Here is a 22,552-nt window from a genome sequence, read left to right on the forward strand (position 1 = left end):
CCAGAGATGAGAATTCCAATCCCAAATCCCGGGATGGGAATTCCAATCCCAAATCCCGGGATGGAATTCCGAAGGCGGGACCGGGCTCCCAACCCCCTCCCCCTCCCACCAATCCCAACTTTTTCCCCCTCTGGAATTCCCCATCCTGGTTTTTCCCGGGATAAATTCCCGAGGTTCCCATCCCCCCTCCCCGTTTTTCCCAAGGGGAAGAAAATCGGGAATCTCCAGCAGGAAGTGCCAACTCTTTTTTTAATGGAAACAACATTCCCGAGCCTCCGGAATCCCGGGATCCGCCCTCCTCTCTGGGAATCCCGGAATTCCTTCCGGACATTCCTCAAATCCGGCTCCTCCCGGAGTTTTCCAAGCTTGGAAAAATCCCACCAAAAAAAAAAAAACCAAACGAAACAAAAACCCCCCAAAAAATCCCGGGAATTCCGCTCCCCCTCCCCCCTCCCCCCCCCCCCAGCATTCCAGGAATTCCGAAGTCGCTTCCATAAAAAAAACAAAAAAATTCCAAACAAAACAAAACAAAACAAAAAAAATCGGGAAAAAAAAACGGAGGCAGAGCCAAAGTTCTGGATTGAATTCCAGTCCCAAATTCCGGGAATTCCGACGGGAGCCTCTTCCCCGAGGTTCTGCTTCCGACGCCGGCGGAATTTTGGCCGTTCCCAGGCCGGAATTCCGAGGACGGATCCGGGATTTTGTGGGAAAAGGGGAGGCCGAAGAGTCAGAGCCGGGAATTTTGGGGGTTTTTTTTTTTTTTTTTTTGGGAATCTCCTGGAAAAATCCCAACGGATTTCACGGCAAAGGGAAGGAAAATGGCTCCGAATTCCGGGATTTCCGCGGGAATCGGCTCCTCCTGGAAAAGCAGCTGGAATTTTGGGATGATCCCGTCCTTTTCCGGCTTTTCCCGGGGTTTTCCGTGAATCCCGAGCCTCTGGATGGTCCCGGAAAGGCGGCTGGGAATTGTCTCAATCCCAAGGATTTCGGGAGCGTTGGATCGGGCTCCGCCGTTCCCGGAATTCCGTCCTGGATTTTTCCATCTCGGATCCCAAATTCCGTCGTGGATTCCCGGAATTCCACCCGGGATTCCCGGAATTCCATCCGGGATTCTCCCAGATCCGAGGCCGGAGCCGCCCCCAGTCCTCTCCCGGCTCCGTCCCTTGGGAATTCCGAGCGATCCCTCGGATCCCGGGAAAAACTCGGGATTTAAGGATTGACGATTCCGGCTTTTCCAGAGGGTGGGATAAAAAAAAAAAATCCACGGATTCGGCCCCTCCCCCACCCCCCCACCCCCCCCCCCAAAAAAAATCCCGGGATTGAAATTCCCAGGAATTGGCTCCAGCCATGATCGGAAAAGGTCGGGAATTTTCTGGAGAAACGGGAAAAACGGGAAAGGCCTCGGTCGTGGTTTGGGAATATCCAAAGGATTCCTGGGAATTCCTCAAGTGAAGGGGAAAAAAAAAAATCCTGGAATTTTACAGGGAAGGGATCTGGGGAATCCCGGGAAAAAGGGAATTTTGGGAAGGGAGGAGATCCCAGAAAAAAGGGGAATTTTGGGGAATGAGGAATTCTGGGATTGAGCAGGAAAAAAATCCCAGGAATCCTCCCCCCCCAGAAAAAGTGGAATTTTTGGGAATGAGTTCTCCTGGGAGATCTCAGGAGTGAATCCCGGGAAAAATGGGAATTCTGGGAATGAGGGATTCCGGGCTAGCGCAGGGAATAAAACCTGGGAATTCCAGGAAAAACAGGAAATTTGGGAATAAGGAATTGCGGGATCTCGCGGGGGATAAAACCCGGGAACTCCGGGATCTCACAGGGAATTTTGGGAATAAGGAACTCCAGAATCTCACAGGGAATAAAACCCAGGAATCCCGGGAAAAGCGGGAATTTTGGGAATCAGCTTCTCCCTCTCCGCCAAAACCCCGCTCCACCAACGCGACCCCAAAAAACCGGGAAAGAGGCGAATCCCAAATAAATAGGGCGGATCCCGGGAATTCCCAGCGGGGTGGGGGAGGGGGTGAAAAAAGCGGGAAGAGCCTGGGGAATTCCGGGAATTCCGGGAGTTTTAAGTGTCCTCGGTCATGTCCTGGCTCCCGGTCCGGGCGATTTTCCGGGGCGGGGCCGAGTTCTCCCCCTCCAGCTCCCCCTGCTCCTGGTCCCGCTTCTTGGCCGCATTCTGGGGAGAGCCGGGAAATTCCACAGGGACGGCCCGGAATTCCCGGAATTCCCAGTGTTCCCGGAATTCCCAGTGTTCCCCAATCCCGGAAATTCCACAGGGACGGCCCGGCGATCCCGGAATTCCCGGTGTTCCCGGAATTCCCGGTGTTCCCAAATCCCGGAAATTCCACAGGGACAGCCTGGAATTCCCAAATCCCGGCGTTCCCAGAATTCCCAGCGTTCCCAAATCCCGGCGTTCCCGGAATTCCCAGTGTTCCCAAATCCCGGCATCCCCGAATCCCAGCATTCCAGGAATTCCCAGTGTTCCCAAATCCCAGCGTTGCAAGAATTCTCAATGTTCCCCAATCCCAGCGTTCCCAAATCCCAGTATTCGCAGAATTCCCAGCGTTCCCAAATCCCAGTATTCGCAGAATTCCCAGTGTTCCCAAATCCCGGCGTTCCCAGATCCCCCCCTCCCAAATCCCATCATTCCCAATCCCAGAATTCCCAATCCCAGAATTCCCAATCCCATCATTCCCAATCCCAGAATTCCCAATCCCATCATTCCCAAATCCCAGAATTCCCAAATCCCATCATTCCCAATCCCATCATTCCCAAATCCCAGAATTCCCAAATCCCAGAATTCCCAAATCCCAAAATTCCCAACCCCATCATTCCCAATCCCATCATTCCCAAATCCCAGCATTCCCAATCCCATCATTCCCAATCCCATCATTCCCAATCCCAGAATTCCCAAATCCCAGAATTCCCAAATCCCAGAATTCCCAAATCCCAAAATTCCCAACCCCATCATTCCCAATCCCATCATTCCCAAATCCCAGCATTCCCAATCCCAGCATTCCCAATCCCATCATTCCCAATCCCATCATTCCCAATCCCATCATTCCCAATCCCATCATTCCCAATCCCAGCATTCCCAATCCCATCATTCCCAATCCCAGCATTCCCAATCCCATCATTCCCAATCCCATCATTCCCAATCCCATCATTCCCAATCCCAGCATTCCCAATCCCATCATTCCCAATCCCATCATTCCCAATCCCATCATTCCCAATCCCATCATTCCCAATCCCAGAATTCCCAATCCCATCATTCCCAATCCCATCATTCCCAATCCCAGCATTCCCAATCCCAGCATTCCCAATCCCATCATTCCCAATCCCAGCATTCCCAATCCCAACATTCCCAATCCCAGCATTCCCAATCCCATCATTCCCAATCCCAGCATTCCCGATCCCAGCATTCCCAATCCCATCATTCCCAATCCCAGAATTCCCAATCCCATCATTCCCAATCCCATCATTCCCAAATCCCAGCATTCCCAATCCCAGCATTCCCAATCCCATCATTCCCAACCCCATCATTCCCAACCCCAGCATTCCCAACCCCAGCATTCCCAAATCCCAGAATTCCCAATCCCATCATTCCCAACCCCAGCATTCCCAAATCCCAGAATTCCCAAATCCCAGAATTCCCAATCCCATCATTCCCAATCCCATCATTCCCAATCCCAGAATTCCCAATCCCATCATTCCCAATCCCATCATTCCCAATCCCAGAATTCCCAATCCCAGCATTCCCAATCCCATCATTCCCAATCCCAGCATTCCCAATCCCAGCATTCCCAATCCCATCATTCCCAATCCCAGCATTCCCAATCCCAGCATTCCCAATCCCAGCATTCCCAATCCCAGCATTCCCAATCCCATCATTCCCAAATCCCAGAATTCCCAATCCCAGCATTCCCAATCCCATCATTCCCAATCCCATCATTCCCAATCCCATCATTCCCAATCCCATCATTCCCAATCCCATCATTCCCAACCCCATCATTCCCAATCCCATCATTCCCAATCCCAGCATTCCCAATCCCATCATTCCCAATCCCATCATTCCCAATCCCATCATTCCCAATCCCATCATTCCCAACCCCATCATTCCCAATCCCAGAATTCCCAAATCCCAGAATTCCCAAATCCCAAAATTCCCAACCCCAGAATTCCCAATCCCAGCATTCCCAATCCCATCATTCCCAAATCCCAGAATTCCCAATCCCATCATTCCCAATCCCAGCATTCCCAATCCCAGAATTCCCAATCCCAGCATTCCCAATCCCAGCATTCCCAATCCCATCATTCCCAATCCCAGAATTCCCAAATCCCATCATTCCCAATCCCAGAATTCCCAAATCCCATCATTCCCAAATCCCAGCATTCCCAATCCCAGCATTCCCAATCCCATCATTCCCAATCCCAGAATTCCCAAATCCCAGCATTCCCAATCCCAGAATTCCCAATCCCAGAATTCCCAAATCCCATCATTCCCAATCCCATCATTCCCAATCCCATCATTCCCAATCCCAGAATTCCCAAATCCCATCATTCCCAATCCCATCATTCCCAATCCCAGAATTCCCAATCCCATCATTCCCAATCCCAGAATTCCCAACCCCAGCATTCCCAAATTCCCGAGCGAATCCCCCCCGCTCCCACCTCCCCCCCTTTTCCCGAGGCAGAGCCAATCCCGGGATTTCCCCAGCCCGGAATTCCCACCCCGACCATTCCAACAAATCCCAAATTCCCGGGAAAAAAGGAAGGGAAAAAAGCGGGAATTGCGCTCCCGGGTTTCACCTTTTTGTCCCACTGCTGGTGGAGGTAGCGCAGGAGGATGTTCGTCTTCTCTGTCACGATAACTGCCGGAATTCCCGGGAAAAACACGGAAAGAATTCCAGGTTTTCGGGGGATTCCAGTGGTTAAAGGGGGAGGGAAAAATCGGGAATCGTTGGGGAGAAAGAAAGGGAAAAATGGGAATAAATCGAGGGGGGATTGGGGGTGAATTGAGGGGAAACTGGGAATAAATCCAGGGAAAATTGGGAATAAAGCCAGGGAAAATTGGGAATAAATCCAGGGAAAATTGGGAATAAATCCAGGGAAAATTGGGAATAAATCCAGGGAAAACTGGGAATAAATCCATGGAAAATTGGGAATAAATCCAGGGAAAACTGGGAATAAATCCAGGGAAAAGTTGGGATAAACAAGGGGAATGTTGGGAACAAATAAAGAGGAAAATGGGAATAAATCAAGGGAAAATTGGGAATAAATCAAGGGATTATTGGGAATAAATCCAGGGAAAATTGGGAATAAATCCAGGGAAAACTGGGAATAAATCAAGGGAAAATTGGGAATAAATCCAGGGAAAATTGGGAATAAATCAAGGGAAAATTGGGAATAAATCCAGGGAAAAGTTGGGATAAACAAGGGGAATGTTGGGAACAAATAAAGAGGAAAATGGGAATAAATCAAGGGAAAATTGGGAATAAATCAAGAGAAAACTGGGAATAAATCAAGGCATTATTGAGAATAAATCAAGGGAAAACTGGGAATAAATCAAGGGAAAATTGGGAATAAATCAAGGGAAAATTGGGAATAAATCAAGGGGAAAGTTGGGATAAACAAGGGGAATGTTGGGAATAAATAGAGAGGAAAATGGGAATAAATCAAGAGATTACTGGGAATAAAGCAAGGGGTTATTGGGAATAAATCAAGGGAAAACTGGGAATAAATCCAGGGAAAATTGGGAATAAATCCAGGGAAAATTGGGAATAAATCAAGGGGAAAATTGGGATAAACAAGAGAAATATTGGGAATAAATAAAGAGAAAAATTTGGAATAAATAAAGGGAAAATTGGGAATAAATCCAGGGGAAATTGGGAATTAACAAAGGAAAAATCTGGGATAAATGAGGAGAGAATTGGGAATAAAGAAAGGGAAAAGTCGGGAATAAGGTAAGAAAAAAACTGGGAATGAAAGAGGGGAAATTTGGGATAATTAAGGGGAATATTTGGGATAAAGGAGGGGAAAACTGGGAATAAATCAAGGGAAAAACTGGGAATAAATGAGGAGAAAGTGAAGAAATAAAAGGAAAATTTGGAATAAAGAAGGGAAAAATTGGGAATTAAAAGGGGAAAATTGGGAATAAAGCAAGGGAAATTGGGATTTTGTGCTTTTCCCAACTGAATCCGGAGAAAGTTCCGGAAAAACCCGGGATTTTCCCGGCAAACTCACTCTGTTCCGAGGGGAATTCTCTGGTGGGCAAATACACCGAGGGGCGGCGGTTCTGGAATGGGAATTCCAAGAGATCCGTCAGCAACGGGAACGCTGGGATTGGGAATGCTGGGAGTGTTGGGATTTGGGAATGTTGGGAATGTTGGGATTGGGGAATGTTGGGAATGTTGGGATTGGGGAATGTTGGGAATGTTGGGATTGGGAAATGTTGGGAATGGGGAATGCTGGGAATGTTGGGATTTGGGGAATGTTGGGATTTGGGAATGCTGGGAATGTTGGGATTGGGGAATGTTGGGATTTGGGAATGCTGGGAGTGTTGGGATACTGGGAAAGCCAAGGTTTGGAATGTTGGGATCCAGGAATGCCAGGACTGCGAACGCCAGGATTTGGGATGAGGAATGCTGGGATTCAGGAATGTTGGGATGGGGGAATTCTGGGAATGCCAGGATTGGGGAATGTCGGGACTCAGGAACCCCAGGATTCAGGAATGCCAAGATCTGGGAATTCTGGGATTGGGGAATTCCGGGATCGGGGAATTCCGGGATCAGGAGCACTCACGGAAGCCTTGCAGACGGAATCCGCATGGAATCTGCTGAAGTTGCTCTTGTTGTACACCGGGAGCCCCTTCAGGAAATCTGCCTGGAGAGGCAGAATTCCCAAAAAAACCCTCAGGGAAGGAGCAGGGATAGGCCAGGGAATGCCGGCAGATCCCAGGGATTTGTGTCCATCCAAGCGACCCCCACATCCGGCCCCAAATTCTCATGGATTGAGAGGAAAATTCCTGGGATTTGGGCAGCTCAAAGTTTTCCTTTCCCGGATAAAATTCCCAGGCTGATCCCAGGGCTGAAATTCCCAACCCCTGGGAGACCCGGGAATGGTCCTAATCCAAACCCATGGAACAATTCCCATCCCAAAATCCCCAAGGGATCATCCCAGACGGGTTCAGATCCCTCCATTCCCATCCCAAAATCCCCAAGGGATCATCCCAGACGGGTTCAGATCCCTCCATTCCCATCCCAAAATCCCCAAGGGATCATCCCAGACGGGTTCAGATCCCTCCATTCCCATCCCAAAATCCCCAAGGGATCATCCCGTGGATGGGGAGGCTCCAATTCCTTCATTCCCAAAAAAACCTGAGGGTGGAGGAGCTGCCCAACCCCTCCCCCTCCCCCAAAACCGAGGGTGGGGAAGCCCCCAAATCCCACAGGGATCCCAAAATATTCCAAAGCCCCCCAAATATTCCAAGGGGGAACACCCAGTACCCCTAAACCCCCCCCAAAACAAATGGTTCGGTCCAACTTTAGGGTGACCCCTAAACCCCCCCACAAAAAAAAAAAATGGTTTGGTCCCATTTTAGGGTGCCCCCCACCCATATTGGGGTTCTCCAGCCCCACCCTGACCCCGCGGGACCCCCGGAACCCCCAAATCCTCCAACCCACTCACCCCAAACCCCTCCCTGCGTTTCCCCCTCACCCCAAATCCCCCAAACCCCTCCCTGCGCCTCCCCCTCACCCCAAATCCCCCGTCCTAAGGCTCCCCCTCACCCCCAAATCCCGTCCTGAGGCTCCCCTTACCCCAAATTCCCCCAGAGCCCCAAACCCCTAAATACCCCCTCACCCCAAACCTCGTTCTGAGGCTCCCTTCACCCCAAATACCCCAAACCCTGTCCTGAGGCTTCCCTCACCCCAAATCCCCCAGAACCCCAAACCTCGCCCTGAGGCTCCCCTCACCCCAAACCCCCGGAACCCCTCACCCCAAAACCCCTGGAACCCCAAACCCCCCTCACCCCAAACCCTCCTCACCCCTCACCCCAAACCCCCGGAGCCCCTCACCCCAAAACCCCCCTCACCCCAAACCCCCGGAACCCCTCACCCCAAACCCCCGGAACCCCCCTCACCCCAAAACCCCCGGAGCCCCTCACCCCAAACCCCCCAAACCCCCGGAGCCTCTCACCCCAAACCTCCCTCACCTCAAACCCCCCTCACCCCTCACCCCTCACCCCAAACCCCCCAAACCCCTCACCCCTCACCCCAAACCCCCCTCACCCCAAACCCCCGGAGCCCTCACCCCAAATCCCCCCGCTCCTCCTCCCCCCTGAGGGCGGGAACCCCTCTCCCCCCCCACCCCCTCAGCCCCCTCAGCCGCACCACCCCCGCCCAGGCCGCGGCGGGCGCGGGCCCTACAGGCCGGAGGCGGGCGCGGTTCCGCCCTTGCGGGTACCGGGGAAGCCGCGGCCTGTGCGGCGGGACCCGGGAGCCGCGGCCGGGCCGCTGAGGCCGCCCCGGGGCCGCCATTGCGGCGGGGGTCTCACGTACCATCTTCACCGCCGCCAGCCGGGAGGAGCCGCCCCGGCCCGCCCACTGTCATGGCCGCCCGCCTAGTGAGCGCTGATTGGGCCGCACCGCGAAACGCCGCGTTGCTATTGGATACAGCGGCTGTCAATCAAGGTTAGCTTGAAGCAGGAAGTCCCCTCGCGGAAGGGCGGGGCGGGCGCAGTGCGGGAGGACCCGGATGGGGAGCGGCGCGGGGCATGCTGGGAATTGTGGTTTGGACGTTCGCTAATTAAAATGCTGCTCATTAAACCGCGGCTCATTAGCGGCGCGGGAAGAAGGAGGAGAACTCCCTCCCTTTATCCCGCCCCGGAGGCGATGCTGGACTCAGGATCCCGGAAGGCGGAGCAGCGAAGGGGCAGAGGCGCTGCTGAGTGAAGCCAACCTGAATTCCATCCCTAATTCCACATCCCGAATCCTCCCACCCTTCCCGAATATCTGACCCTGGAACACGCCAAATTCCCCCTCCTCATCCTAATCCCGTCCTAATTAACGCAGGAATTTCCAGGCGACACGCTGGGATTTAAACACGCCCCGCATTCCCACGTTTATAAACAAACAAACAAACAAAACAAACTCGGAATAACCACACGGTAAAAAAAAAAAACAAAAACCGAGCATAATTTAACAACCGAAGCAGCAACCGCGTCCCAAACCCCTCAGAGGCGGCAGGGACAGCAGGGCTGGGCAGCACCTCCACGGCTGGGCGGGATGATCCCGAATTCCCGGAGAATTCCAGAGGGTCCCTCAGTGGCTGAGGGATTTCCTGCCCTTCAGCATTCGGCGCAGGATCACGGCGATCCCGCCGGGAGTTCGGATCCGCTTGATCCAGCCGTGAGTCTTCTTCCGCTTCCAGTTGTTGGGCTGGTACTCGTTCCCCCGGGATTTTCCACGGATTTGTTGGAAACTCCACGCAGGAACCGGGATGCGGCAAAGAACGGAGGGCTTGGAAGTCTTGGGGAGAGGCTCCAGAGGGTTTGGGAGCAGCGGGAAGGGAAAACCTTGCAGCAGGGAAAAGCTTGGGGGGGGAAAAAAATTAAAGCAGAAAAAGGAGTGAGGAGAGGGAAAGAAGGGATTAACTTGGAATTTTAAGGTTGGAATTTTAAGGTTGGGATTTCCCCTCCCGGTACCTGCGGCCCCCAGCCCGAGCCCACAGAGTCGCCAGCGCCGCCATTTTGTTCCGCCCGCCAACAACGCCGCTTCCCATTGGCTCCGTCCTCCCAGCCAATCACAGCCAGGGCTGCGCCGCAAGGGCTGATGGGGGTTGAAGTCCCTCTGGGGGTAGTGGCGGAGTTACCATGGCAACGGCGCCACTGCGGCCTTGTCGCCTCGGGGGCTGTCGGTTGTCCCCAGGGCTGTCGCGACAGGCCCCAAAGCCACTCCCAGAGCCTAAAAGGGCTCCCGGAGCGCTGGAGAGGGATTTGGGATAAGGGATGGAGGGATAGGACACAGGGAATGGCTTCAATCTGGGAAAGGGGAACTGGGATGGGATTTGGGAAGGAATTCCTGGCTGGGAAAGTGGGGAGGGAATGGGATGGAATTCCCAGGGGAGCCGTGGCTGCCTCATCCCTGGAAGTGTCCAAGGGCAGCCTGGGATAGTGGAAGGTCCAAGATGGGGCTGGATGGGATTTAAACTCCTTTCAACCTGGCCTTGTCCCATCCCTGTCCCATCCCTGTTCTTGTCCCTGTCCTTGTCCTGTTCCCATCTTTGTCCTTGTCCCATCCCTGTGCCCGTTCCCATCCCTGTTCTTGTCCCTGTCCTTGTCCTGTTCCCATCTCTGTCCCCGTTCCCATCCCTGTCCTTGTCCCTGTTCTTGTCCCTGTCCTTGTCCCCATTCTTATCCTTGTCCTTGTCCTGTTCCGATCTCTGTCCTTGTCCCATCCCTGTCCTTGTCCCATCTCTGTCCCTGTTCCCATCCCTGTCCTTGTCCCTGTTCTTGTCCCTGTCCTTGTCCCCATTCTTATCCTTGTCCTTGTCCTGTTCCCATCCTTGTCCCTTCCTTTTCCTGTCCCTGTCCCTCCCTGTCCTTATCCGTGTCCCCATCCCCTCCTGTCCCTTCCTGTCCCCATCCTTGTCCCATCCCTGTCCCCATCCTTGTCCCCATCCTTGTCCCATCCCTGTCCCCATCCCTGTCCCCATCCCCTCCTGTCCCCTCCTGTCCCCTCCTGTCCCCATCCCTGTCCCCATCTCTGTCCCATCCCTGTCCTCTCCTGTCCCCATCCCCTCCTGTCCCTGTCCCCTCCTGTCCCTGTCCCCATCCCTGTCCCCATCCCTGTCCCCTCCTGTCCCGTCCCTGTCCCCATCCCTGTCCCCATCCCTGTCCCCATACCTGTCCCCATCCCTGTCCCCTCCTGTCCCCATCCCTGTCCCATCCCTGTCCTCTCCTGTCCCCATCCCCTCCTGTCCCTGTCCCCTCCTGTCCCTGTCCCCAACCCTGTCCCCTCCTGTCCCTGTCCCCAACCCTGTCCCCTCCTGTCCCATCCCTGTCCCCATCCCCTCCTGTCCCTGTCCCCTCCTGTCCCATCCCTGTCCCCATCCCCTCCTGTCCCTGTCCCCATCCCTGTCCCCTCCTGTCCCCCCGTCCCTCCCGCCGCTCCCATTGGCCGTTCCCGGTGTCCATCACGTCCCTGTCCCGCCCCCTCAGGAGGGATTTCGGGGCTTTCCATGGCGACAGCTCCAAGGACAAACCCCCCCGCGTCCCCATGGAGCGGGGGACAAGCGCCAAGGGCAGGAATTTCGGGAATTCCGGGAATTCGGGGAATTTTTTGGAGGGGGCTAAGCGCTGCTGAAGGCGTTTCCTCCCCCTCGCCCCTCCAAAACGCCTGGAAAAAATCGGGATTTTAACCTCCCACCGCTTCGTCCGTCTCCTGCTCTGCTTTTCCATCGGGAATTCTGCGGAATTCCAGGATTTTTTTATTTTTATTCCCATTTTTTTTTTACCTTGCCAAGCTCGAAATCCTGACAACCTTGGCCGATAAATGAGGTGAGCGGTGATTTTTTTAATTTTTTCCCCCCCTTTCTGCGGTGCTGCGGGAATGTCCTGACGCCAAAGGTGCTGCTGGAGAAGGGAGGAGGGGGAAGGGAAATGACCCCCCCCCCCCAAAAAAAAAAATTTAAAAATGCTGGAATTTTTTCCAACCGAGGGGAAAAAAAAAAAAAAAATTAAAAAAAAAATTTAAAATATTAAAAAAATAATAAATAAAATGGATTTATTTAAATAAATTAAGCGGGGAGGGTTTGGGTGTTGAGGAGGGTTGGAATAACCTGGATTTCTCCAGGTGCGCCGAGGGAGGGAGGAGGGAAAGGAAAAGGAGGGTGGGGGGATGGGATTTATCCTGGAAATCCCAACTTAGGGAAAAGCTTGGCTCGTGATGCAACGGCGGGGAAGGATTGCTGCGGGAGGGTCCCAAATCCCCTCGGAATTTCGGCTGGAATTTCGGGAAAAGCTGCCCATGGTGGGGGGAGAGGCTGGGCTGATTCCAGTGCCTGATTCCAGTGCCTGCTTCCAAAGGCTGCTTCCAAACCCAATTCCAAACCTGGATCCCAAACCTGGATCCCAAACCTGGATCCCAAACCCTGATCCCAAACCCTGATCCCAAACCTGGATCCCAAACCTGGATCCCAAACCTGGATCCCAAACCTGGATCCCAAACCTGGATCCCAAACCTGGATCCCAAACCCTGATCCCAAACCTGGATCCCAAACCCTGATCCCAAACCCTGATCCCAAACCCGATTCCAAACCCTGATCCCAAACCCTGACCCCAAACCCCAATCCCAAACCCTGATCCCAAACCCTGATCCCAAACTCTGATCCCAAACCCGATCCCAAACCCCGATCCCAAACCCCGATCCCAAACCCGATTCCAAACCCTGATCCCAAACCCTGACCCCAAACCCCGATCCCAAACCCCGATCCCAAACCCCGATCCCAAACCCCGATCCCAAATCCTGATCCCAAACCCCGATCCCAAACCCCGATCCCAAACCCGATCCCAAACCCTGACCCCAAACCCCGATCCCAAACCCCGATCCCAAATCCTGATCCCAAACCCGATCCCAAACCCTGATCCCGTTCCCAACCCTGTGGCATCCCCAATGGCAGGATCCCACGGCAGGATCCCTTTGGCAGGATCCCAATGCCAGGATCCTCACAGGAGGATCCCACGGCAGAATCCCTCAGCCAGATCCCTCTGGCTCCAGGATCCCTTGGCTGGATCCCTCTGGCTCCAGGATCCCTTGGCTGGATCCCTCTGGCTCCAGGATCCTTTGGCTGGATCCCTCTGGCTCCAGGATCCCTCGGCTGGATCCCTCTGGCTCCAGGATCCCTCGGCTGGATCCCTCAGCTGGATCCCGAGGTCAGATCCCTGTGCTGAATCCCATTGGCTCCTGGATTCCCCAGCCAGATCCCTCTGACAGGATCCCTTTGGCAGATCCCTCAGCCGGATCCCTCTGGCTCCAGGATCCCTTGGCCGGATCCCTCTGTTGGATCCCTCTGTTGGATCCCCCCGGCAGATCCCGCCATTCCCAGCCTTACATAACGCTCCAGATTCCCGCGATCCCGCCGGCAGCCGGGATAATCCCCCCATGGCCGTTCCCATGGCAACCGGCAGCATTCCCACCTTCCCGCGGGATCCCTCGGCAGCCTCCCGGGGTGGGCCCGGGCCCGGAGGGAGGGGGAGACGGGAATCCGGGAATCCGGGAATCCGGGAATCCGGGAATCCGGGAATCCAGGAATCTGGGATTCTGGGAATCTGGGAATCTGGGAATCTGGGAATCCGGGAATCCAGGAATCCGGGAATCCAGGAATCCGGGAATCCGGGAATCTGGGAATCTGGGAATCTGGGAATCTGGGAATCTGGGAATCCGGGAATCCAGGAATCCGGGAATCCAGGAATCCGGGAATCCGGGAATCTGGGAATCCGGGAATCTGGGATTCTGGGAATCCGGGAATCCGGGAATCCAGGAATCCTGGAATCCGGGAATCCGGGAATCCGGGAATCCAGGAATCCAGGAATCTGTGAATCCAGGAATCCAGGAATCCGGGAATCCAGGAATCCGGAAATCCGGGAATCCAGGAATCCGGGAATCTGGGAATCCGGGAATCTGGGAATCCGGGAATCCAGGAATCTGGGAATCTGGGAAACCGGGAATCTGGGAATCCGGGAATCCAGGAATCCTGGAATCTGGGATTCTGGGAATCCGGGAATCCAGGAATCTGGGAATCCAGGAATCCGGGAATCCAGGAATCCAGGAATCCGGGAATCTGGGAAACCGGGAATCTGGGAATCCGGGAATCCAGGAATCCAGGAATCCGGGAATCCAGGAATCCAGGAATCCGGGAATCTAGGAATCCAGGAATCCGGAAATCCGGGAATCCAGGAATCCAGGAATCTGGGAATCCAGGAATCCAGGAATCCGGGAATCCGGGAATCCAGGAATCCGGGAATCCAGGAATCTGGGAATCCGGGAATCCGGGAATCCGGGATTCTGGGAATCCGGGAATTCGGGAATCCGGGATTCTGGGAATCCGGGAATCCGGGAATCCGGGATTCTGGGAATCCGGGAATTCGGGAATCCGGGATTCTGGGAATCCGGGAATTCGGGAATCCGGGATTCTGGGAATCCGGGAATCCAGGAATCCGGGAATCTGGGAATCCGGGAATCTGGGATTCTGGGAATCCGGGAATCCAGGAATCCAGGAATCCAGGAACCCGGGAATCCGGGAATCCAGGAATCCTGGAATCCGGGAATCCGGGAATCTGGGAATCAAGGAATCTGGGAATCCAGGAATCCGGGAATCCGGGCATCCGGGAATCCGGGAATCCGGGAGTCCAGGAATCCGGGAATCCAGTAATCCGGGAATCTGTGAATCCGGGAATCCGGGAATCCGGGAATCTGTGAATCCGGGAATCCTTCACTTCCCGATCCCGGGAACGAGGCCTGGGATGGAGCTGGATCCCCGGAATCTCCAATTCCCGCCAGGATTTATCCCTGGAAGTGCCAGAGAGGTCGGATTTTGCGATTCCAGAGGGATTTTCCAGCCTTAATTCCGTAATTCCAGGAGGGTTTCTTCGCATATCCACCAGGATCTCCAACCTGGGGGGATCCAGCTGCTGGAATCGGGGCTGAATCCCTTTTTTCCACAGATTTTCCATGTTTTTCCACATTTGTCCATGTTTTCCCACATTTTCCCATGTTTATCCACATTTTTTCCACATTTTTCCCCCCATTTTCCCACGTTTTCCCACATTTTTTCCATTTTTTCCCCCATATTTCCTCCCACCTTTTCCCACACATTTTTGCCCCCGTTTTCCCACGAATTTCCCCCCATTTTTCCCACATTTCCCACACATCTTTCCCACATTTTCCCACGCATTTTTTCCCACCTCTCCCCCCATTTTTCCCATTTTTTCCCACCTTTTCCCCCATTTTCCCCACTTTTTCCCCCATTTTCCCCATGCAATTTCCCCCATTTTTCCCACCTTTTCCCATTTTTTCCCACATTTTCCCCATTTTTCCTACTTCTCCCCCATTTTTCCCACTTTTTCCCACCTTTTCCCCCCATTTTCCCCACTTTTTCCCCATTTTTCCCATCTCTCCCCCCATTTTTCCCACTTTTCCCCCCATTTTTCCCATGCAATTTCCCCCATTTTTCCCACCTTTTCCCACTTTTTCCCACTTTTTCCCACTTTTTCCCCATTTTTCCCATCTCTCCCCCCATTTTTCCCATGCAATTTCCCCCATTTTTCCCACCTTTTCCCATTTTTTCCCACTTTTTCCCCATTTTTCCCACCTTTTCCCCCCATTTTTCCCATGCAATTTCCCCCATTTTCCCCCCATTTTTCCCATGAAATTTCCCACTTTTTCCCCACTTTTTCCCGCTTTTTCCCACTTTTCCCTCCTTCCCCAGGGATCACCATGCTGACCAGCATCACCGACGGCTTCCTCTGCTGCCTCCTGGGCAAGACCCCCAACGCCGTGGCCCCTCTGGACAGCGTTGAATCCAGCGACGGCTTCACCTTCCTGGAAGTGAAACCCGGCCGGATCCTCCGGATCCGCCACGACGTTCCCAACCGGCCGGAATTCCCTCCGGAACCTCCGGAGCCGGCGGAGCGCGGCGCCGTGCGCTGCAAGCGCCGCATCACGCTCTACCGCAACGGGCAGCTCCTGATCGAGAACCTCTCCGACGCCGCTCACCAAAACCCCGATCCCAACGCCGAGCAGGAAAACTCGGATCCCTCCGGAACCCCGGCGACGCCCGGGAAGCGTCGGAAGCGCAAACCCAAGAAGGTGGTGACGGTGGATTGCGAGAAGCGCATCACCGGCTGCAAGGGCGCGCACGGCGACGTGGTGCTCTTCTTCATCCACGGCGTGGGCGGCTCCTTGGACATCTGGAAGGAGCAGCTGGAATTCTTTTCCAAGCTGGGATACGAGGTGGTGGCGCCGGATTTGGCGGGGCACGGCTGCAGCTCGGCGCCGCCCGTGGCCGCCGCCTACACCTTCTACGCCTTGGCCGAGGACATGAGGGTGGTGTTCAAGCGCTACGCCAAGAAAAGGAACATCCTGGTCGGGCATTCCTACGGGTAAAGGGATGGGATCGGGATTGGGAACGTCCCGGGAAATGGGAATGGTCGTAAATCCCGCGGTTTAGGGGCTCACGTTCTTTCTACGCCGTTTATTTCCCATTTTTTGTCACGTTTTTGTCACATTTTTATCCCATTTTTATCCCGTTTTTATCCCTTTTTTATCCCATTTTTATCCCATTTTTATCCCATTTTTATCCCATTTTTATCTCATTTTTATCCGATTTATATCCCATTTATATCCCATTTATATCCCATTTTTATCCCATTTTTATCCCATTTTTATCTCATTTTTATCCGATTTTTATCTCATTTATATCCCACTTATCCCATTTTTATCCCACTTATCCCATTTTTATCCCACTTATCCCATTTTTATCCAATTTATCCCATTTTTATCCCATTTATATCCCACTTATCCCATTTTTATCCCATTTTTATCCCACTTATCCCATTTTTATCCAATTTATCCCATTTTTATCCCATTTATTCCATTTTTATCCCTTTATATCCCACTTATCCCGTTTTTATCCTGTTTTTAACTGTTTTTGTCCAATTTTTATCCCTTTTATCCCATTTTTATCCCATTTATCCCATTTTTATCCCACTTACCCCATTTTATCCAAATTATCCCATTTATAACCCATTTATACCCCACTTATCCCAATTTTTGTCCCATTTTCACCCCATTTCTCCCATTTTTACCCTACTTACCCCATTTCTCCCATTTTTACCCCACTTACCCCATTTCTCCCATTTTTATCCCATTTTTGTCCCATTTTTACCCCATTTTTACCCCCTTTTTACCCCATTTACCCCATTTTTATCCCATTTACCCCATTTTTATCCCATTTTTACCTCATTTACCCCATTTTTATCCCATTTTCACCTCATTTATCCCATTTTTACCCCACTTACCCCATTTATCCCATTTTTACCTCATTTTTGTCCCATTTTTATCCCATTTACCCCATTTTTACCCCGTTTTACCCCGTTTTTCCCATTTCCACCCCGTTTTTCCCATTTCCACCCCGTTTTTCCCATTTCCACCCCGTTTTTTTTTCCATTTTCACCATTTTTCATTTCCACCCCGTTTTTCCCGTTTCCACCCCGTTTTTCCCGTTTCCAGCCCGTTTTTCCCGTTTCCAGCCCGTTTTTTTTTCCCGTTTCCACCCCGTTTTCCCATTTCCACCCCGTTTTTTCCCATTTCCACCCCCGTTTTTCCCGTTTCCACCCCGTTTTTCCCATTTCCACCCCGTTTTTCCCGTTTCCAGCCCGTTTTTCCCATTTCCACCCCGTTTTTTCCCGTTTCCACCCCGTTTTTTCCCGTTTCCAGCCCGTTTTTCCCATTTCCAGCCCGTTTTTCCCGTTTCCAGCCCGTTTTTCCCGTTTCCACCCCGTTTTTCCCGTTTCCAGCCCGTTTTTCCCGTTTCCACCCCGTTTTTCCCGTTTCCAGCCCGTTTTTCCCGTTTCCAGCCCATTTTTCCCGTTTCCACCCCGTTTTTCCCATTTCCACCCCGTTGTTCCCATTTCCACCCCGTTTTTCCCATTTCCACCCCGTTTTTCCCGTTTCCACCCCGTTTTTCCCATTTCCACCCCGTTTTTCCCGTTTCCGCCCCGTTTTTCCCGTTTCCAGCCCGTTTTTCCCGTTTCCAGCCCGTTTTTCCCGTTTCCACCCCGTTGTTCCCGTTTCCGGCCCGGTTTTCCCATTTCCGCCCCGGTTTTCCCGTTTCCAGCCCGTTTTTCCCGTTTCCAGCCCGTTTTTCCCGTTTCCAGCCCGTTTTTCCCGTTTCCAGCCCGTTTTTCCCGTTTCCAGCCCGTTTTTCCCGTTTCCAGCCCGTTTTTCCCGTTTCCAGCCCGTTTTTCCCGTTTCCAGCCCGTTTTTCCCGGCACTCGGAGCCCCGGGGCGCCCTCGGTGTCCGGCTGATGCCGGAGAGGGAACGGGAAGGGCAGGGACGGTAAATCCGTAAATCGGATAAAGCCGGGATTAGGGATCCCTGCTGGGGGAGAGGAAAGGAGGAGCCGGAACCGGAACCGGATCAGAACCGGGCGGGATTGGATCGGAACCGGGTGGGATTGGATCAGATCTGATCAGGATTGGATCGGAACCGGGCGGGATTGGATCGGAACCGGGTGGGATTGGATCGGAACTGGGTGGGATTGAATCGGAACCGGGCGGGATTGGATCAGATCTGATCAGGATTGGATCGGAACCGGGTGGGATTGGATCCGAACCGGGCGGGATTGGATCAGAACCGGGTGGGATTGGATCAGATCTGATCAGGATTGGATCAGAACCGGGTGGGATTGGATCAGAACCGGGTGGGATTGGATCAGATCTGATCAGGATTGGATCGGAACCGGGCGGGATTGGATCGGAACCGGGTGGGATTGGATCAGATCTGATCAGGATTGGATCGGAACCGGGCAGGATTGGATCGGAACTGGGCAGGATTGGATCGGAACTGGGTGGGATTGGATCGGAACCGGGCGGGATTGGATCAGATCTGATCAGGATTGGATCGGAACCGGGTGGGATTGGATCGGAACTGGGCGGGATTGGATCAGAACCAGGCGGGATTGGATCAGATCTGATCAGGATTGGATCGGAACCGGGCAGGATTGGATCGGAACCAGCTGGGATTGGATCAGATCTGATCAGGATTGGATCGGAACCGGGCGGGGTTGGATCGGAACCGGGTGGGATTGAATCAGATCTGATCAGGATTGGATCGGAACCGGGCGGGGTTGGATCAGAACCGGGTGGGACACGAGGAGGGATGTGGGACAGCAGGCCATGGGACACCAGGCCATGGGACTGGGACACAGCACAGGGCCACCTCCACCCACCCTGCTCCAATCCCCATCCATCCCAGGCCTGGCTCAGCCCGGGGGGCTTCCCGTGCCCCCTTCTCCCCGTCACGGTGTCCCCACGTCCCCGTGTCCCCTCAGGGTGTCCTTCTGCACCTTCCTGGCGCACGAGTACCCGGAGCTGGTGCACAAGGTGATCATGATCAACGGTGGTGGCCCCACGGCGCTGGAGCCCAGCCTGTGCTCCATCTTCAACCTGCCGCCCTGCGTGCTGCACTGCCTGGCGCCCTGCCTGGCCTGGAGCTTCCTCAGGTGTGTCTGGGGGGTTTTTGGGGTGCCTGAGGGGGTTCTGGGGTACCTGAGGGGGTTCTGGGGTACCTGAGGGGGTTCTGGGGGTACCCAGGGGTGTTCTGGGGTGCCTGAAGGGGGTTCTGGTGCTCCATCTTCAACCTGCGTGCTGCACTGCCTGGCGCCCTGTCTGGCCTGGAGCTTCCTCAGGTGTGTCTGGGGGGTTTTGGGGTGCCTGAGGGGGTTTAGGGGTACCTGAGGGGGTTTAGGGGTACCTGAGGGGGTTCTGGGGTACCTGGGGGAGTTCTGGGGGTACTCAGGGGTGTTCTGGGGTGCCTGAAGGGGGTTCTGGTGCTCCATCTTCAACCTGTGTGCTGCACTGCCTGGTGCCCTGCCTGGCCTGGAGCTTCCTCAGGTGTGTCTGGGGGGTTTTGGGGTGCCTGAGGGGGTTTAGGGGTACCTGAGGGGGTTCTGGGGTACCTGGGGGAGTTCTGGGGTACCTGAGGGGGTTCTGGGGTGTCCAGGGGGGGTTCTGGGGTGCCTGGAGGGGTTCTGGAGTGCCCAGGGGTGTTCTGGAGTGCCCAGGGGGGTTCTGGGGTGCCTGGGGGAGTTCTGGGGGTACCTGAGGGGTTCTTTGATAGCCATGGGGGTCCTGTGTCACCCACAGGGCTCCTGTGTCACCCACGAGGGTCCTGTGTCACCCACAGGGCTCCTGTGTCACCCACGAGGGTCCTGTGTCACCCACAGGGCTCCTGTGTCACCCACGAGGGTCCTGTGTCATCTAGGGGTCTCATCCCAGCACTGCCACTCCAAGAGAGGGGACAGGGGGTGGCTTTTGGGGGTCACTGGGCTCTTGTGGAACCCCTCAGAGGTCTCATCCTGGCACTGCCACTCCAGGGGAGGGGACACCTTGGGGGTCTGGGGGCTTCCTGTGCCACCCACGGGCTCATCCCGGCACCGCCACTCCGAGTGAGGGGACAGGGGGTGACTTTTGGGTGGGCTGGAGGTTTCTGGAACCCCTCAGGGGTCTCATCCTGGCACTGCCACTCCAGGGGAGGGGACAGGGGGTGACTTTTGGGGGTCCCTGAGGTCTTGTGGAACCCCTCAAGGGTCTCATCCTGGCACTGCCACTCCAGCGGAGGGGACAGGGGGTGACTTTTGGGGGTCGCTGGGCTCTTGCCGAACCCCTCAGGAACCCCAGGAGCCACCACCACCCTCACCTCACCTTCCCCAAACCCCCCCAAACCCTCACCCACCCTAAAAAAACCCCCCAAAAAACCTCCCCCTCCTCCCACCCCAGGGCCGGCTTCGCCCGCCAGGGCGCCAAGGAGAAGCAGCTGCTGAAGGAGGGCAACGCCTTCAACGTCTCGTCCTTCGTGCTGAGGGCCACCATGAGCGGCCAGTACTGGCCCGAGGGCGACGAGCTGTACCACGCCGAGCTGGCCGTGCCCGTGCTGCTCGTGCACGGCATGCACGACAAGTTCGTGCCCGTGGAGGAGGACCAGAGGATGGCGGAGGTGAGGGAGGGCGGGGAGGGGAGGGGAGGGGGAAGGGGAAGGGGAGGGAAAGGGAGAGGGAGAGGGAGAGGGAGAGGGAGAGGGAAGGGAAAGGGAAAGGGAAAGGGAAAGGGAAAGGGAAAGGGAAAGGGAAAGGGAAAAAGGGAAAGGGAAAGGGAAAGGAAAGGAAAGGGAAAGGGAAAGGGAAAGGGAAAGGGAAAGGGAAAGGGGAAAAGGGAAAGGGAAAAGGGAAAGGGAAAGGGGAAAGGGAAAAAGGGAAAGGGAAGGGAAGGGAAAAGGGAAAGGGAAAGGGAAAGGGAAAGGGAAAGGGAAAGGGGAAAAAAGGGAAAGGGAAAGGGAAAAAAAGGGAAAGGGAAAGGGAAAGGGAAAGGGAAAAAGGGAAAGGGAAAGGGAAAGGGGAAAGGGGAAAGGGAAAGGGAAAGGGAGAGGGAAAGGGGAAAGGGGAAAGGGAAAAAGGAAGGGAAAGGGAAAGGGAAAGGGAAAGGGAAAAAGGGAAAGGGAAAGGGAAAAAGGGAAAGGGAAAGGGAAAGGGAAAGGGAAAGGGAAAAGGGAGAGGGAAGGGAAAAGGGGAAAGGGAAAGGGAAAGGGGAAAGGGAAAGGGAAAGGGAAAGGGGAGGGAAAGGGAAAGGGAAGGGAGGGAAAAGGGAAAAGGAGGGGAGGGGAAGGGAAGGGGAAGGATGGCTCCCCAGCAGGGAGGGGTTTGGGGGGGGTCCCGTGGTGCTGGTGAAAGGTTTGGGGGTGTTGGGGTGTGGGTTGTGGGTGGGGTGGGGGGTGTGGGGTGGGATTGGTGGGATGGGACCGATGGGATTGGTGGGATGGGATTGATGGGATCCATGGGATGGGATCCATGGGATGGAAGGCAGTGGAAAAATCTTCGGGTGCCAAGTCTGGAGTGGGCAGGGAGAGCTTGGGCTGTGCTGTGACCTGGGGGACAGGGACAGGGGTGGGACAGGGGGTGGCTTTGGGGGGGCTGGGAGCTTCTGGAACCCCTCAGGGGTCCCACCCCAGCACTGCCACACCCAAGAGAGGGGACAGGGGGTGGCTTTGGTGGGGCTGGGAGCTTCTGGAACCCCTCAAGGGTCTCATCCCGGCCCTACCACTCCCAAGAGAGGGGACAGAGAGGCTTTTGGGCTGTCCTGACACCTCTCGGGGGGTCTCACACACCCTCTGCCCACCCCCAGATCCTGCTGATCGCCTTCCTGAAGGTGATCGACGAGGGCAGCCACATGGTGATGCTGGAGTGCCCCGACACGGTGAACACGCTGCTGCACGAGTTCGTCCTCTGGGAGCCCGACACGCCCGCGGCCCGCGGCGACGGCGACACCAAATGAGGGCCAGCGCCAGGCGGGGACACCGGGGCCGCTCCCCGGAGCGCCGAGAGGGCTCCACGAGCCCGCTTTGTTTCCCTGGGCACGGAGCGAGGAGGCTCCCCCAGGTTGGGACGCGCAGCGCCGGGAGAAGGAGCGAGGAGAGGCGGCGGAGGCGGTCCCCAAGCCTGGGGACAGCGTGGGGGGGGACACTGTCCCCGAGCCCGGACGTGGCACATCTGGTTCCCCAAGCCTCGGGGAGGGGAGGGGACAGCGGGGACACGGCGCAGTTGGTCCCCGAGCCCGGACATGGCACAGCTGCTCCTCAAGCCTGGTGGTGTCACATCTGGTCCCCAAGGCCGGGGGACAGCGGGGATGTGCCACACCCGGTCCCCGGCCACGTCACATCTTGTCCCCAACCCCAGCCGCGTCACATCTTGTCCCCAATCCCAGCAGGACAGCGGGGA

General features: G+C 54.9%; 3 protein-coding genes across 3 annotated transcripts; 1 reads left to right on the forward strand and 2 right to left on the reverse strand.

Annotated features, from left to right (window-relative positions):
- Positions 1-467: 467 nt before the first annotated feature.
- Positions 468-8,658, reverse strand: DDA1 (DET1 and DDB1 associated 1). Its single transcript, XM_014262451.2, has 5 exons — positions 8,562-8,658; positions 6,805-6,885; positions 6,247-6,298; positions 4,813-4,874; positions 468-2,179 (listed from the first exon to the last, which is right to left on the reverse strand). The coding sequence occupies exons 1-5, from the start codon at positions 8,562-8,564 to the stop codon at positions 2,069-2,071; spliced, it is 309 nt and encodes a 102-aa protein (XP_014117926.1). The 5' UTR covers positions 8,565-8,658; the 3' UTR covers positions 468-2,068.
- Positions 8,659-9,102: 444 nt separating this feature from the next.
- Positions 9,103-10,293, reverse strand: MRPL34 (mitochondrial ribosomal protein L34). Its single transcript, XM_005533966.3, has 2 exons — positions 9,707-10,293; positions 9,103-9,594 (listed from the first exon to the last, which is right to left on the reverse strand). Exons 1-2 carry the CDS (start codon positions 9,781-9,783, stop codon positions 9,324-9,326), a joined length of 348 nt encoding a protein of 115 aa, XP_005534023.2. The 5' UTR covers positions 9,784-10,293; the 3' UTR covers positions 9,103-9,323.
- A 921-nt stretch (positions 10,294-11,214) lies between these two features.
- On the forward strand, positions 11,215-22,243 carry ABHD8 (abhydrolase domain containing 8). Its single transcript, XM_088067853.1, has 5 exons — positions 11,215-11,560; positions 15,490-16,162; positions 19,115-19,285; positions 20,562-20,778; positions 21,960-22,243. Exons 2-5 carry the CDS (start codon positions 15,498-15,500, stop codon positions 22,107-22,109), a joined length of 1,203 nt encoding a protein of 400 aa, XP_087923979.1. The 5' UTR covers positions 11,215-11,560; positions 15,490-15,497; the 3' UTR covers positions 22,110-22,243.
- The last annotated feature ends 309 nt before the right edge of the window (positions 22,244-22,552 follow it).

This window comes from Pseudopodoces humilis, chromosome 28 (assembly GCF_049639895.1).
Source record: "Pseudopodoces humilis isolate 2021_Gansu_Grassland_sample_001 chromosome 28, ASM4963989v1, whole genome shotgun sequence".
Lineage (NCBI taxonomy): Eukaryota > Metazoa > Chordata > Aves > Passeriformes > Paridae > Pseudopodoces > Pseudopodoces humilis.